The sequence below is a fragment of the Colletotrichum jinshuiense genome, chromosome 3 (assembly GCF_051148585.1).
Source record: "Colletotrichum jinshuiense chromosome 3, complete sequence".
Lineage (NCBI taxonomy): Eukaryota > Fungi > Ascomycota > Sordariomycetes > Glomerellales > Glomerellaceae > Colletotrichum > Colletotrichum jinshuiense.
The window spans coordinates 840,578-855,759 of NC_139310.1; the positions used below are offsets into that span (position 1 = coordinate 840,578).

Genomic DNA, 15,182 nt, shown 5'->3' on the forward strand with positions numbered 1-15,182 from the left:
GACGAGTGAAAGAGGGCGAATTAGTCGCCAGAAGCGCAGGGCTCAAATGGGATTTCGAAACTCGATGACAATTAACTCGGGGCAGCGTTCCCTGCTGGCAGCCTCAAATTTGACAAGACGATATGCTATCGGAGCGATGCCGTGGGGTTCCCTGCGAAGCAGATGAATTTACTGTTAAGCCAAGAGACAAGTCACCGGACACACGTCCGTGTTCATGGAGGACGGTGCACGAACACCCCTCCTTGTTCCCCTTTTAAAGAAAGGTAATTTCGGGGAGGGGGGGGCGACTGTGAAAGAGAAACCGAGATGGCGGGAGGGAGAGCAAGAGGCTGAAAAATTAATGCAGAAAAATTAGATAAAAAAAAAGCCAAAAGCTAGCAACGAGCCCTCGGGAGCCAATCACGGCAGCAATTCGACGTGGTCGTGTGGCCATTAATTATTTGCCCGAGCCTGGAGACGTCATATACGCGTACGAGTCGTGCGAGCCGTACATGGGATGGGACGCTCGCTGCATTGTACGTGGTGCGCGAAACTTTTGATGCTTCGGTCAGCCAAACGGGCCTAGGTGAGGGGAAAGAGGACAGGCGAGGCGAGGTGAGGCGATTGTAGCGCGGTGTAGTCTGGTCTGGTCTAGTGTAGAGTGTAGAGTAGAATATAGTCTCTTGCCGCTGCTTTGGGAACACTCAAAGGCTGTAGCTTCGTCCATTCATCCCACTTGCGGACAGCCCGAGATGCTCAGGAACAAGCGGGTGGGACGTGGCTGCGGCTGCTCCGACGATATGTGCGCATGGTACGGTATGCATGGGGAATCTGCAGAGAACCACGGCAGAGATGGACAGATGCAGACAGGGGCGCAGACAAGACAGAAACGGCGCTCCTTTTCGACGTGGTCTCTGCGCTGGCGCATAAAGCCGGCCGTGGACGTGGTTGACGGCATCGCATCGCATCGCATCGCATAGACACGCTGCATGCGAAGCCTCACGATGTCGTCGATGTCTTATCGTTATCTCGATCTCGATCGGCTTCAGGCGGTCCACAGCATGCGTTAGAGCGACAGCTCGAGAAGACGAAAGGACAGGGACGGACCCTGCCGGCCGAGGAGCACGGGAGGGCGCCGACGCAGGGCCAGACTCTGTGACAAAATTGCTGGATAATTTCCCGGTGAGAAAAAATAACAGGTAAAAATAAAAATAAAAAGTTTTTTTTTTTTTTTTGCTGGCACCGACAGGGAACAACGTCATTGCCGGCGTCTGACACGTCCGGGCTCCGACCCGCCGCACCCCCACCCTCGTCGCAGTGGGCGGTACGTAGAGTACGTAGAGTACGTACTCTCTGGTGCGAGTGTACGTACTCTACGTATCGTATATACGTACAGCACCCATAGCACGTATAGCGCCTGCTTAGCACCCACGCACCGCAGTAATTAGTGTGTTATGCGCCAAATTTGGCTTCTCGCTCTGGTCCGGCCCCTGCTCCCGCCCGCCCGCCGCCCCGTCGCAGAAACCCCCTCTTCTCTACCCCACGTCCATCCACAACCCGGTCGCAAAATTCTCTCTCTCGCAGTGTTCCCCTCCCTCAGTCCATCCGCCCATCCATCCATAGTGGCTCAACTTGGCACTCCTTGCACACAAGATCAATCGATCCTTCAACGGAAGGGTGGCCGAGTTGGTTATGGCGCCAGGTTAAGGTCAGCTTAACATCTGTTTCCTGGTGGGGCAACCCGCGCGAGTTCGAGTCTCGTCCCTTTCATTTTTCTTTTTTTGCCGAAGGTGCCTTTCGGATGTTAGTTGCTTCTCTTTTACTTTACTTTACTTTATTTTATTTTATTTTATTCTATTCTTTGTTGCTACTTGCTTTATTTACTGCTTTCGTTTGTCATATAGGAATCGTCCGAGATGATCGATAACCTCAACTTAATAGCTGCTCAACATATGGCCACTACAGACCTGCCGCTGCCAATCTCGGCCTCCGCCTCAATCTCAACCAGCACCTTGTTCCCAATGAGCCCGGCCGTCGTCAGCGTGTTGGCCGGCCATATCCCGTGGCAGTTGAACACCCAGCCGTGAGCCTCCGAGACCCCCATGACGTCCTCTTCCCGTCGGATCATCACCCTCGTCCGAACCACGTCCGACATGGTCCCTCCCAGACGCTTCACAGCCCGCTCTATGATGTCGAGCGCCGCCACGGCCTGCGAGCGAGCGGACATCCCCCCAACTACCGCAAGCTGAGACCGGAGCTCCGCCGGCGGGTTGGCCGTCGTCCCCGAGACCCGGATCGTGTCGCCCACCCTCACCGCCCGCGAGTAGCCGCAGATCGGCTCCCACTTGCTCTCGGAGTGGTACTCGACTCGCCCACCGCCCGCGACGGCCTCTTCAATCTTGCGCCTCTCATCGTCCTTCGCCCCGACGTGGTCGCTCAGGTCCCCCGACGCCGTCAGGAACGGCGGCCGCCGGTACTCGTCGCCGCAGTCGCCCGGTAGGTCCCGCAGCCCCTCCTGCGCCGCCGTGATCGCCGCCCGGTCCTCGTCGTCGAGCGAGAACCCAAACGCCGCCGCAGTGCCGGCCGCATGCCTCCCGCTCTCCCCCGTCAGCCGTGCCCCGACGATGACGGCCTTGACGACAGGTATGTCGAGCACCCACCGCGTCGCCACCGCCGCCACCGGCACGCCGTGCTTCTCCGCGACCGCCGCGACGCATCTTAGCACGTGCTGGAACGTACCCCAGCCTCCGGCCGCCTGGATGAAGCGGAGGTACTTGCGCAGACTCCAGTTCAGGCCCTCTGCCTCCTTGTCCGTCGGCTCCGGCGCGCCCACCCACTTCTCGCTGAGGAACCCGCCCAGCAGCGTCCCGTACGCCAGCACCCCGACGCCGTGCGCCGCGCATACCCCCGCCATCCGGCCCCTGACCAGCCGGCGGTCGATGACCGAGCACGACACCTGGTTGGTCGCGATCGCATGGCCCGAGTCCACCAGTAGTTCCAGGTGCGCCGTGTCCACGTTAGTCAGCCCGATGTGCGCAATCTTGCCCCGCCGCTGGAGCTCCCGCAGGTGCGCGAGGTTGCACAGGTACGTGTCGTCCGTGTAGTCCCAGACGTGGTACTGCATAAGGGCGATCTGCTTCTGGCCCATCCTCTCGAGGGCGAGGTCCACGGCCGCCTCGGCCGTTTTGAAGGATCGGTCGCCGTTCTCGGGCGGGCACCACTTGGTGAAGGCCACGATGGGGCGCCCGGACGCGCGGTTGTGCTGCCCGATGACCAGCTCGGCGGGGCCGTAGTGGTCCGCCATGTCGAAGCCGTCGAGGCCGGCGTCAATTCTTGCCAAATGTCAGCAACCCGTGGTTTTCCTTCATTTTGTCTGTTGACATCTAAGTCGGGTGTCTTACAGAGGGTCCATGGCTTCCGCCGCGGCGGAGACATCAATGTTCTGGTCGTGGCCGCCGGCGAGTTGCCAGAGCCCGTTGAGCATGCGGGGTATGTCGATGGACCCCGCGATGGTGGTGCGCTCGATTTTGGGCAACGTCTTTGAAGTCATGATGATTTATGCCGACAAGTCTAGACGGCTTCTGTCTCTTACTTGATATGCACGTTGTAGTTGAGAAGGGGTTCAAAAGTTTGACAGACCCTGGACGTGAGGGGAACCCAGCACCTGGGGTTAACCTCCTTAACAATAAATCCGCCCCAAGATCTGGCTCCCCCAACAAATCAAGGGTAAGTAGCATTGCATCGAAGATCACCGCCAAGCTCGGCCATTTTCTTCATCGCGAACGGCCGTCTTCACGATGGGTTCGTTTATATGCGCGTCGCACGTTTCTTTATATTGCATCTGTCAGGCCTCCAAAAACTCAATGAAACAACAAGATTCTATACTTTCAAACCGTGACATAGAAACTAGATAGACACTGCCACACTCTTCTGTGAGCTGTTACTCCTCGGCTGCCGCTGCTGGCCACGCCTCCTTCACATACCACTTTCACATCCTCATCCACCGTCCCTAAGAGCGAGTGTATCTTTCGGGGAATTGTCCAGTGACATCAGCCAAAACCTGAACGGCCGTGAACCTCGACTGCAAAACGCAAAGTCAGCAGGCTGCCATTCACTATGCCGCGCTTCGGGGGAAGAGGGAACACTCACATTCGTTCGGCAATTCGCCATGCCAATACCGGAGAAGTATAGATGGGGATCTGTCACACTCTCAGTCAGCCATCTTCAATACCCAATTTCCTGCCCCCTACCCACCACTGCAGGTAGAGGAAAGGAAGGCTCTCAGTCACGGTGTACACTCACGTCCGGAACCCGTCATCAAGCCCGGCACCTCGCCCTCCTCGTCCACCCCAAACAGGCTCACGTTGACCAGCTTGCCCGCCGTCTCGGCGTCGACGAACCCGCTGTCCGCGTACCGCCCCGGCAGGTCCACGGCCTCGTACCCCGTCGCGAGCACGACCCCGTCGGCCTCGACGACCCGCTCCTCGCCCGTCTCCCGGTCCGCCACCACCAGACCGCCCTCCACGAACCCACGCGCCTCGCCCCGCGCGATCTTGATCCGCCCCGCGAACACCAGGTTGAACGTGCCCGGCTGGTCCATGTAGAACGACCGCCCCCGCTCCTCGTACAGCCGCGACATCAGGCACGGCTCCCGGTCGACGAGGTACCCGGCCCCCTCGAGCGCCGCGTACCGCTCCCCGCTCGCCGCAATAATAGCCCTGTGCCCCGCCCGCGCCAGGTCCCGCATCACCGCCGTCGGCAGCTCCGCCGCCAAAAAGTCGGCCGTGTCGACGGGCACGTCGCCCTGGTACTGCATCGTGAACCCCGGCGCCACCGCGTCAAAGTCGAACAGCACCGTCGGGCTGCGCTGCAGTATCGTCACGCTCACCACCTCCGGGTCCAGCGCCAGGTTCGCCGCCACGTCGTGCGCCGAGTTGCCCGACCCGACCACCACCGCGCGCCCGCCCCGGTACGCCGCCGGGTTGCGGTACTCGCTCGTGTGCTGCACGGGGCCCGCGAACGCCGCCCGCCCCGCCATCGCCGGCACCTTGGGGTTCTCCCCGGACACCAGGAACCCCGTCGAGAGCACCAGGTTGCGCGCCTCGAGCCGCGCCTCCGCCCCCGTGCCTGTGTCGCGCACCGTCACGTCCCACACCCCGCGCCCCTCGTCCCACGCGTTCCGCACGACCTCGACGCCTCCGAAGAACGGCAACGCGAGCGCCTCAACCGCCGCCGAGTAGTACCGCGTGAGGTCCGAACCCGGGAGGAACGTCGGGTACGCCTCCCCGTCGCCCTCTCCCTTCGTCGCGGGCACCGGGAACCGCGGCAGCTGCACCATGACGGCCGGGTGGTGCAGCGTGACGTTTTCGTAGCGCTTGGTGGACCAGTTGCCGCCGGGACGGTCCTCGATGTCGAACATGACGACGTCGGCGCCCGCCGCGTCCAGCCGGATTGCGTTGGCGATGCCGTTGCAGCTGCCGCCGACAATCACGGCGTCCAGCACGCCGCCCGGCCGGATGCGGGGGAGACCCTGGGCGCGGGACCGTCCGCGCTGCTCCGCCTCGATGAGCGGCGTGTCCCGCAGCCGCTGCCGGCCGAACGGGGTGCTCTCGAGCTCCACCACGGCCGTCGAGAGGACGAACACCTCCCACCCCTTGCCTCCGGCGCGCGGGACGAGCTTCGCCTGGCCGATGCACCGCGTCGCGGGCGCCTCGGTGCGGAAGCTGAACGGCACGTCGAGCGTGGCGAGCGCGGGGCCCATGCGCACCCACGCGGCGTCCATGGTCATGTCTTCGTCCTTGGCGGCCGAGAAGCCCGACGGGCGGCGCGCCCCCGCCAGCGCCCTCCACGCCGCGACGACCTTGTCGCGGCCGTGCAGCGTGCGCTTGTCGAACGTCAGCGTCAGGCTGTCGCGCCAATAGCAGCGCTCGGCGAAGAGGTCGGCGAAGGCGTCCCAGTCCCCGTCGCGGACGGCCGCGGACAGGGCCGAGAGAAAGGTGGCGGCCTCGGCGGCTACGTCGAGCTTCTCTTCGCCCTCGAATGGCGGGACCGAGGGGATCCAAGAGACCAGGTCGCCGACCGGGACGCGGGTTTCCTGCTTCGTCTTTGTCGTCATCGTTGTGGATGGTTGTCTATAAGTAAGATGTGTGTTTGTGTGTGTGTGTGTGTGTGTGTGTGTATTTGTATGCTTGTAGCAGTAAGCAAGATTGATTTCCTTGATGAATAAAGAGTATCTGTCCCAGGAGATTCTCGTCGAGGGGCGTCCAAGATCCCTTTTAATAATGCCATCAACCCATCAACACGCAACCGTGGCATCAGCCATTCGACTGAAGCTAATCATAGACATCATGGGATACGACTTCACCCACAAGCGTGCCGGCAATATCGGACATATCACCAGCCTCGCCCGTACGTAGCCTTGGGCAGCCTCTCTGTCTCTCCTAGCGTAGTGCGGCTGGGAGTCTTTCCACGACTCGCAGCTCCTGAAGGATTATACGACGGGATGACCCGGTGCATGCTTCCCTCTCTCGGCCCTCACGATCCCGTTATGATTAGGTAGGTATATCTGGCTGGTGGGATGTGATGCAGTGCTGCCTCCGAGCCTTGGAGATAAACCCGGGAAGAATACGCACAACAGCACGAGCTGCTGCCTATGCTGCGCTTACAATACAGCCATAATAAGGGGTTACGAGATGCAGTCGTCATGTCTCTCCGACGAAAGGGAGGTTGTGAAGGGTGCGGTCAAGTGACCGGGAGGATCCGCTGACAAGCTTTCCAAGCCATGCAGCCACCATTTTAGATGGGATGACCAGCGCAAGCCGACTTGCTCTAGAACCCAATAGTAAACATCCTCGTGGGAAAGAATAATAGAAGAAGAACATCCCAGAGGATCCTCCAATGTCCCGTCTCGTCTCGTCAAGTCACGCCTTCGTCATAGATGTGTTCTATATCACATAATGCTAAAGTGTTCTGAACCGCCGTGAATATCATTATAATTACAACATAGCAGGGAGTAAGCAAGTAGTATGTACACCAAGGATACGCCTCAAGTACCCGTCAGCCACCGCTCAGCCCGGCCGAGCCATACCCACTCGCGACCACGACGGCCCGGCATTAAACCACCTCCCACTCCGTACACTCACAAAAATGCAACCCCCAGAAACGAACGGCGGCTTAGCGCCGCGGCAAGGCGGCCAGCGCACGTCCCAGGGTGCGTCGACCGGATCCGGAGATTAACCCCGACCCTGACCCCGACCCCCGCCCCCGCATCGAAGGAGCGGCGGACGTTAAAGCCGCAGGGGTCTCCGAGGCCTTTCCTCTGCTCGTATAAATGCAGGCAGCCGTCCGGGTCCGGGCCGCTTCAAAGTCCCCAAATCGCACGTTCGGTTTGGTCTGATTTGGGAAGTGGTGTGAGGGGGAATGCCACATGCCGTCATGGACTTTGCGCCGTGTGACCACGGATGCTGCCGTAAAGGCCGGTTAAGTCCGGCCCGGACCTGGAGCGGGCAAAGATGGGCTACGAGGAGCTCGCTCGAGTTTTGGCAAATGACGCCCATGGAATACGCCGGGGCGATGCTTACCTGTAGCCTAAGGCGCCTACGAAGCAGCGCCAAATGGGCTGCGCGTGTGGCAGGGCAGTTTCTGGGAAAGAGACACAAGATAGACACCTAACATGCATAATCATACAACTGTACTTCAACCAGCAGGGGGTGGTGTAGTTAGAAACTATACACATCGTGACAGCCTATGTATTGTGTGTTGTAGACCTTTTCCACTCGAATAAAATATCGATTTTATCCATCGAAGCGGTTTCTCTGCGTTTTTCTAACACAACTAGCCCGCAGCGCCGGTATACGTTCCCCTCCCCAAGCGTCGCTACGATGCCATAGAGTGCGTTGAGACTTGCCTTGTCTCATCGAAGAAGCAAACCACCTTGTAGCGTCCGACTTCACGTAGTCAACTCGTTCCCATTAGCGGGCAAATATTAAAAACAAAGCTTTAAGTTCCGCAGTAATTATCCCAAGCCCACGTATGCACTCTCGGCTGCCCTCTACTGCCGCTTCTTTGCAGCCCGCGATATCCCAGTCTCCGGTTCTGGGTGAGAAATCGACGCCTGCAGCCAACGGGCGCAAAATGCGCAAAACCCCGTCAAAGTCTCGAGAAGCAGGCCGCCAAAAGTGCCACCCAGCGCCCAGAAGATGCGGTGGTGAGCGTTGGCCCAGCCGCTTGAGATGAGCGAGTATGACGCGCTGACCCCGAACCCCATGATCGCGGCGGTGTAGTAAACACCGCTTCGTCCGGGCCGGGCGGTTTGCAGTTCGGCAGTGGCGAAAATGAGGCAGACAACGAAGATCGTTGAGAGGAGGCCGGTAAACAGGGGCAGTGCTTCGACGGGGATGAAGCTGTCGTCGCCGTAGGCCGAGGCGCCAATGAGGAGCCAGGCCACGAAAGAAGTGGACAGAAGACTCATGATTAAGCTGGCGCCCTCTACGTCCCGCGAAAGACTGGGGGCCGACATTGGTTTTCGTGCCAAGACTTTGTGTCTGTTTCGAGGTTGATGTCGGGTGCGTGGTGAAAGGTTGCTTCATACAAAATACAACTCTAGCTTAGACGACGACTGAGAGGTATCGAGCAACATGCAGGGAGAGAAATCTCTTTTGAGTAGATATCGTCAGGCACAACTGACAGGGTTAGGCCCCGCCTCGAGCGTCAAGCGAGGACAAGAATCGGCTGAGGTGGTTTTGGGCATGCTTGCCCCAAGTAAATACGAGGACGGACGCCAAGAATGGCAAAGGTGCCTTTCCACAGAGGGCCAAGCCTTGGCCACCACAAGACAGACCAACATGCGCGGCGGAGGTCTGTGAGCACAAGGGTCATTTTCAAAAGAATACTGCCCGCACTTGGCAATATTTTCCTACCAACGTTCAAATTCAAACCAACATAACTCATTCCGTATGAACTTTAGATAGGCCGAAAAAGTTTACCTTGGGATCTAATGTGGAGCTGGCAAAAACTTGGATCAGCATTCTGATGACTGACGAAAACTAATCTACGTGTTGAATCTGATGTCTGAGGTACTATCCCATCGGGTGCGGCAAGACCTCATTTTTTCCCAGGGCGCTATAAGCATCTCCGAGCGAGACATCATCAAATATTCCCGTCAATGCCGGCGTATTGATGGGGTTTGGGAGAATACCAATATCAACCTTGGAAATTGTTTTCAAACCCTGCGTGGAAAGATCGAGTATGATTCAAGGTAAGTGTATCTCTCAGACTGAAACATGGGAATTGGAAGCTGAAAGTGATATCAACACCTCTAGTGGCGGATTTGAACGTTCCTGTGATAACGTTCGCCTCCAACCTCTCATCCCAGGCGGCCAAGGATCTCGGGTTCGTGCGGACTATGGTCATGGCTTTGGCGGAAAGGTTCTGAATCTGGTTTATTTAAGCAAGTATTCCCCGTGGTTATGAAAAAAGAAGTCGAAAGCCTTCCTCGCATAATAGCAGACGACATTGCTGGCACACTTTTTCGTGCCCAGATGGAGGGGAACCGCATGGCGCCATGATCGAAAACGAGGACTCTCCTTATCCGCCTCTTTCCACTCTTTTCCCGATGCATTTCGTTTGGATTATTTGTTTCTGATGTCGAGGACAAGTAGAAGAATGAAAATAAAGAAGTTTGCAATTTTCAAAAAGGAGTCTTGATATGTAACTAGTCGGATGACCCAGCTTGATATAAAGTAAGCATTCGATGAGGCTGAAGTTATACTAGCACAGATCAGTTGGCTAGAAACGCTCTTTTGATGTGTCACAGAGCAGGTTGCTTGTCAGACTCATATATAAGACACCCGGGTCGCGCAATCTTAGAGCGGCGGGGTGATACGATCGCACCTGAGTGATGTAGCGGCATACATACTCTACCGGTAAACCCGCAGATTTACCCGACGTGTTGAGGCTCCTTTGGGACCTCGTCCCCAATCCCAACCACGCACCCCTCCATGACGAAACGGCAGAGATGAAGAATAAAGGCTTTTTCTTAATATCTGTCTACCACCTATCAACGCCGCTGCCACCTGTGTAGGAGGGCAATTATGCATCCGTGCCAAGTTGAATGAAAAGTAAAATCCATCATACGCCGCAATCATGCCGTCATATCATAGCCGCCAGACGCGGGAGGCTTCGCAAGCAATAAACCTCGCCGCCGTCGCAGGCAGCCCGTAAAGATGTTTGGGAGGCCTGGCTCTTCTGTCCATCCGTCCTGTCCCGTCCGTCCGTGTCCTCCTTCGCCCAAAAAACTCGGTGGTCCCGAGGGAAATCCATATACACGCCCATAACGTTAACAAAAGGCGAACAGTGAACTGGGCGAAACCATGTCCGCCAAGGTATCCTCGCAGAATCAGAAACAGTACGCCATTCATACGCCAGAAACCCGCATCTAGTGCATCCTCTCAAACATCAAAACTGGGCTTGATCGTCCAAGAGCCGGCGTGGCCCTTGCCGATGCGCTCGGCAATCGTTGCGATGGCCTCCTTGATGTCGTTGCGAGAAATCTTGGCATGGGCAAGTGCGACGTAGGAAAGATCAATAAGACCGCCCTTGGCGATCTTTGGGTTGGCCTCGATGACCTTCTTGAGCTCCTGAAGGTTGTTGTTCTCCAGGATCTTCTTTGGCAGCGATTGCACGCCGTCCTTTGGTTTAGTAGTAATCGCCTTGAAGGCATCTGACGGCGTCGTCGACGAGACCGCGGCAGCGGCGGCTTTGTCTTTGGAGGGACGTGCAGCGGACTTCGGCTTGGGTTCGGGCTCCCAGTATTTCGTCGAGAACGGGTCGATGCCTGAGTGGTGTTCGAGGCTCTCTTTGAATCGAGTGTTAACGCGGCTATATGAGCGGGAGATGGGGTGAGGCTTACCCAGGATGAATTCCATCCTGTGTTCGTACATGGTGCGGTTCGGACCCGCACGTTTGCGATCCTCCCAGCAAAGTCCTGTACTGTCGGGTTCGAGGCCGTTTGCACTTACGAATCGAGCGGGGCCGTTGTCCTCCGAGTCGTCAAGGAATTCGTCCATATCGTCGTCGCCTTCGAGGTCTTCGTCGTCGTCGTCGTCAACGTCCACATCCTCGCCTTCGCTCTCCCATTCGGCTTCCGAGTCGTGGTCGTAGTTGAGGGGCAGCTGGTCGCGGAGCGTCGGTTTCCGGGCGAGTCGTCGCATGCCGTCTTTGCCTGCTTGGTATGGTTTGAGGGTGACGGTTCCTCGGTAGGGAGGGCGCAAGTCTTGGTAGAACTTTAGGGATTTCACGGGGATTCTTCTCAGCGCGTCCGTGGTCTCCTTCATGACGGCCTTGCTGTCCTCCTCGCTGCCACCCTCGGCCTTCTGCGTGAGCTTCCGCATCTTCTCCATTGTGAAGCGCACTGGCGGGTAGACTCGTCCGCGCGGGGCAGGACGGCAGGGAAGCTGGAAGACTTCGACAGGATCGAACTTTCCCGTTTGCGTCTCCTTTCTCTTGCCGTCAAAGTACTCTCCCAGGATCCTCTGCTTGGCCTCGTGGGTCTCGTCATCCATCTCGAAAGGGCTCTCGGCCAGGCGGACACTGCTGTGGACGTAGAATGGCTTGAATCGCTTCTCGTACTCGGACGGTTCCTCCTTCTTGACTGTCGGTGACTGTGTTGTGTCCGCAATGGTGGCGGCCTTGGCGGGGCTCTCGGTCTTGACAGCGGGGGCTGCTTGCTCCTTCTTGGGCGTGGCCGGCGCCTTGGGGGTGAAAAACGACAAGAGCTTCGGCTGGGCCCGCTCCTTCTTCTCCTTCTTGTCCCGCTCCTCCTGGGCCTTGCGCTCCTCTTCCTCCTTCTTGCGGCGCTTCTCATCTAGCTTGGCCTGCTTCTCGGCCTGCTTCTCGGCATCGGCCTTTGCCTTTTCGGCCTGCTTGGCCTCCTTCAGCTCCTCGCGCTCCTTCTTCTTCTGGGCCTTCTCCTTTTCCTCGGCCTCCTTTTCGGCTGCGGTCCGGCGCTTCCGCTTGGCAGCGGGCTGGGCCGCCGAGGCCGTGGAACTTGACGCAGTAGGATTTGAGGGGGACGGCTTAGAGTCGGCAGTTTGCTTCGAGCGAGATGCATCCTTTACAGGTGTGGTATTGGGGGTTGGTGTACCGCGGGGAGGGGTATTAGTGGCGGCATCGCTCAGTTCCGATTCCGGGGTACTTAGGCGCGAAGAGATGTCGCGTGTGGGTGTTTGGCGGGCGGGCGAGACGGCTACAGAGGCTGTTAGCAACGAAACTGGCATACGCCCATCATCATATCATGATAGGCAAGTAGGCCGGGCCGGTCTTACCTTTGCTGGGATGGACAGCAGCTTCGATGGCCTGGTGCTTGACACCAGCGCCCAGGCCACGGTCGTCGTTCGTGACCTCATCGTCGGAGAACTCGCCGTGACTTCTCTTCAAACTGCTGGACGCCATGTTTGTCTTCGGTTGTATGCTTGCCGAAGTTGTGAATAGAGCCATCGGAGGGTAGTTGCGTCGCAATGATCACGACCGTTGCTCGTAGGTGTCGTGGTTAATCGAGGCAAGGTTTGGTTTGAAAAAGACAAGAGGAGGGGCGACAGCGTGAATCGAATTCGGTAGGCGAAACAAAGGCAGGCAGGCGAAGAAGTTGAATTGGCCCACTGACGAGAATCGCAGGTGGTGTCGTGTCAGGCTTCAGGACAAGGGCCTTGACCACGAGATCATTTGCGGCAGGCCGACGGCTCGAAAAGGTGAGATGGGATGGATAAAGTGGAAATGGCCGTTAGTGGATGAGGTTGAAGCGTTGAAGCGTCGCCGGGACGCGACTGAACGCGTAAATTTGGCGTTTGGGCAAGACCGGGGTCGTGTTCCCGGGCCGCAGGAGCAGGGGGGCGCTCTCTGGAAAGGAGAAGGAGAAGATTGGGAAAGTGGGTGGGGTGGATTTTGGCGGTATTTGTTAAGGAGGGACGTCGTGGCTAAGCAGTTGAGGGTATCGACAGATCGGGAGTGTAGCAGGTTAGACACGAGTATATATGGGCTGCGGCGGAAGGAATCATCAGAAAATTCTCCTTGGAATATGAATTGAACAATCCTGAAGCTTCTGAAAGAGATTAAAGGAACCATTCACCCAATTGTCCCAGCGTTGCGCACACAAAGACTCATCGAGTTGAGCATGTCGAAGCCTTTCAAGAGCTTTCTGCAATGCTCCGACACGTCGCGCACTAACACGCCTCTTTGTCGCTGACGCGACCCCACCAACAGCGCGCTAAAGTGCGCCCGATAAGATAAGCGACGTTTCCCATCGTGGCTGGAGCATGCGCGTCTCGTGGAAGAGTGGCTGGTGAGCTCCAGCCATGACTAAGCATTCGAGCGTGGGGTTCTCATCATACACCAGCCTCACCATTCGCCCTCGCTCCCTCTCTCTCTCACCCGGCCTATTCCCCGTCGGTAAGCCCACACCGAGAATGGGGAATGGAGATTTTGGGGTGGGCAATGGAGAACGGCCGAACAAAACATTTAATGGATACCCAGCCGCACCTCGCACTGGACGCGGCCCCGAAAATAGGAGCGTGGGCGAAGGAAGAACTCGCGGGCCCGCAATTCGGGGGTTCAATCGCGTCTTGGCCCAAGTCAGAGCGTTACATCATGATGCCATTTCTTTCGAGAGACACACCCCACCCCCCCTAGTCTGCACTAACTACACGACATGGTGCTGGACTGGTGTCTGTTCCTCGCAATCCCAACACCCTGTCCGCTCATCATTACGGAGCGGGCTTGGGAGAGAGAGAGAGGGAGGGAGGGAGGGAGATGGAGGGCAGAAAAAACTAGGGGTCCTTTTCGGGGTCCTTTTGCGGGAACACGAGGTGATCGGCAACACAAGGCGAACCGAAGCACCATCCAAAACCCAGCCCCCGGGAGACGCGACCAGAAACTACACTAGCACGTACAGCCAAAAATGAGGGATAGGGGGGAGCGAGCGGAGAGGGATCGCATCGGCCGGCCGAGTGAGCGGGTGGTGGCGGTGTTTTTTGCATGTCGTCCGTTGTCCCGCATCAGGGAATTCGGGGGCAACGCAAGAGATGCAGGAATCGACGGGGGGGGGGGGGGGGGGGGGGCATGATGCCAGGGACCGCGGAGCCTGCAGGGTCGCAGGTCGCTCAGTTACCCGAATTGGACGGCCATGCGCTCACACGCGCCGGGTGCGAGCAGGCCGGCCGTATACTGGCGATCGCGATGAGGATGCGCGGAGGACCAATGACATGATCTACACGCTGAACTCGCCCCGGAAGCCCATCTCGTATGATCTCACAAAGGGCAGAGTGCCGGACAGTTTCTATCCCACGGCCTCGCGGAACTCCCCTCTCCCCCACCGGCGGCACGCCAGCGTCGATGACAGGGCACGTACCGTATACCACATACCCTTACCCCAGAAAAACAACAAAGTTCAGGGTCACGGGGGGTTCAAACTCGAGGAATGTCAGGGTATGACACCCAGCGGGAAAAGGTGAGACGAGTTAATCTCGAAGACAGCAGGCGGCCATGTGTCAACGGAAAAGCATCAGCGTTGCAACTGTCTGATAGGCAGAGAATGGTCGACGGCCCCGGGTCCGGGGCAGACAGGCGTTGGAGGGGTTGCCGAGTCGGGGTTGAGTGTTGCTATGTTTGGAACAAACAGCTGACAGTCAATAATGGACGAGACAAGATCTGGGTAGCACTGCAAGCGGCTCACCACATGCCTCGAGTCAACAACACCTCACTCTCCCCACACCAAGGCATAACAGAACTAGCTGGGCGGTCTGGCATCCCCAATTCCCAAGGTGAGCGAGGGGCAACACGCGGGCGGGGTGGTCAGGATGGATTTCCCCTTCTTTGATCCCATGCTACTCCTGTTCCTCCTCTTGCTGCTGCTGCTGCTCCCATCCTCCCAACAAACCCGTCGGAAACGGACGTGCGGCTGAAAGAAAGAAGCATTAAGGTAATCTCACTTTTACTGGGTCGGCAAAAAAAGCTACAGCACTGAGACAGGGAACATGTCTTCATCCAGTCGGGTTTGGGGCTGAACCTTGACGGCCGAATCGGATTGTCCCGGGGAATTCACATTCTCGGCATGCGGTGGGCGTGGCCCCGGCGGAAAGTCTGTAGAATCGCGATGGGCCAAAGAATGGCTATTCATATTCGAGCATTTCCAAGCTCCTCTCCGTCTGTCT

At 57.8% G+C, this 15,182-nt stretch overlaps 4 protein-coding genes across 4 annotated transcripts; all 4 read right to left on the reverse strand.

Moving 5' to 3' along the window:
• Positions 1-1,924: 1,924 nt before the first annotated feature.
• EsH8_III_000244 (uncharacterized protein) lies at positions 1,925-3,529 on the reverse strand (the record flags this gene model as incomplete). The annotated part of the gene is made up of 2 exons (XM_083261969.1): positions 1,925-3,311; positions 3,381-3,529. 2 exons carry the CDS (start codon positions 3,527-3,529, stop codon positions 1,925-1,927), a joined length of 1,536 nt encoding a protein of 511 aa, XP_083122456.1.
• Positions 3,530-4,264: 735 nt separating this feature from the next.
• On the reverse strand, positions 4,265-6,094 carry EsH8_III_000245 (uncharacterized protein; the record flags this gene model as incomplete). Its single annotated transcript, XM_083261970.1, has 1 exon — positions 4,265-6,094. One exon carries the CDS (start codon positions 6,092-6,094, stop codon positions 4,265-4,267), a length of 1,830 nt encoding a protein of 609 aa, XP_083122457.1.
• Positions 6,095-8,029: 1,935 nt separating this feature from the next.
• On the reverse strand, positions 8,030-8,497 carry EsH8_III_000246 (uncharacterized protein; the record flags this gene model as incomplete). Its single annotated transcript, XM_083261971.1, has 1 exon — positions 8,030-8,497. The coding sequence occupies one exon, from the start codon at positions 8,495-8,497 to the stop codon at positions 8,030-8,032; it is 468 nt and encodes a 155-aa protein (XP_083122458.1).
• Positions 8,498-10,427: 1,930 nt separating this feature from the next.
• On the reverse strand, positions 10,428-12,429 carry EsH8_III_000247 (chromatin assembly factor 1 subunit A-domain-containing protein; the record flags this gene model as incomplete). Its single annotated transcript, XM_083261972.1, has 3 exons — positions 10,428-10,834; positions 10,889-12,223; positions 12,303-12,429. 3 exons carry the CDS (start codon positions 12,427-12,429, stop codon positions 10,428-10,430), a joined length of 1,869 nt encoding a protein of 622 aa, XP_083122459.1.
• Positions 12,430-15,182: the final 2,753 nt, after the last annotated feature.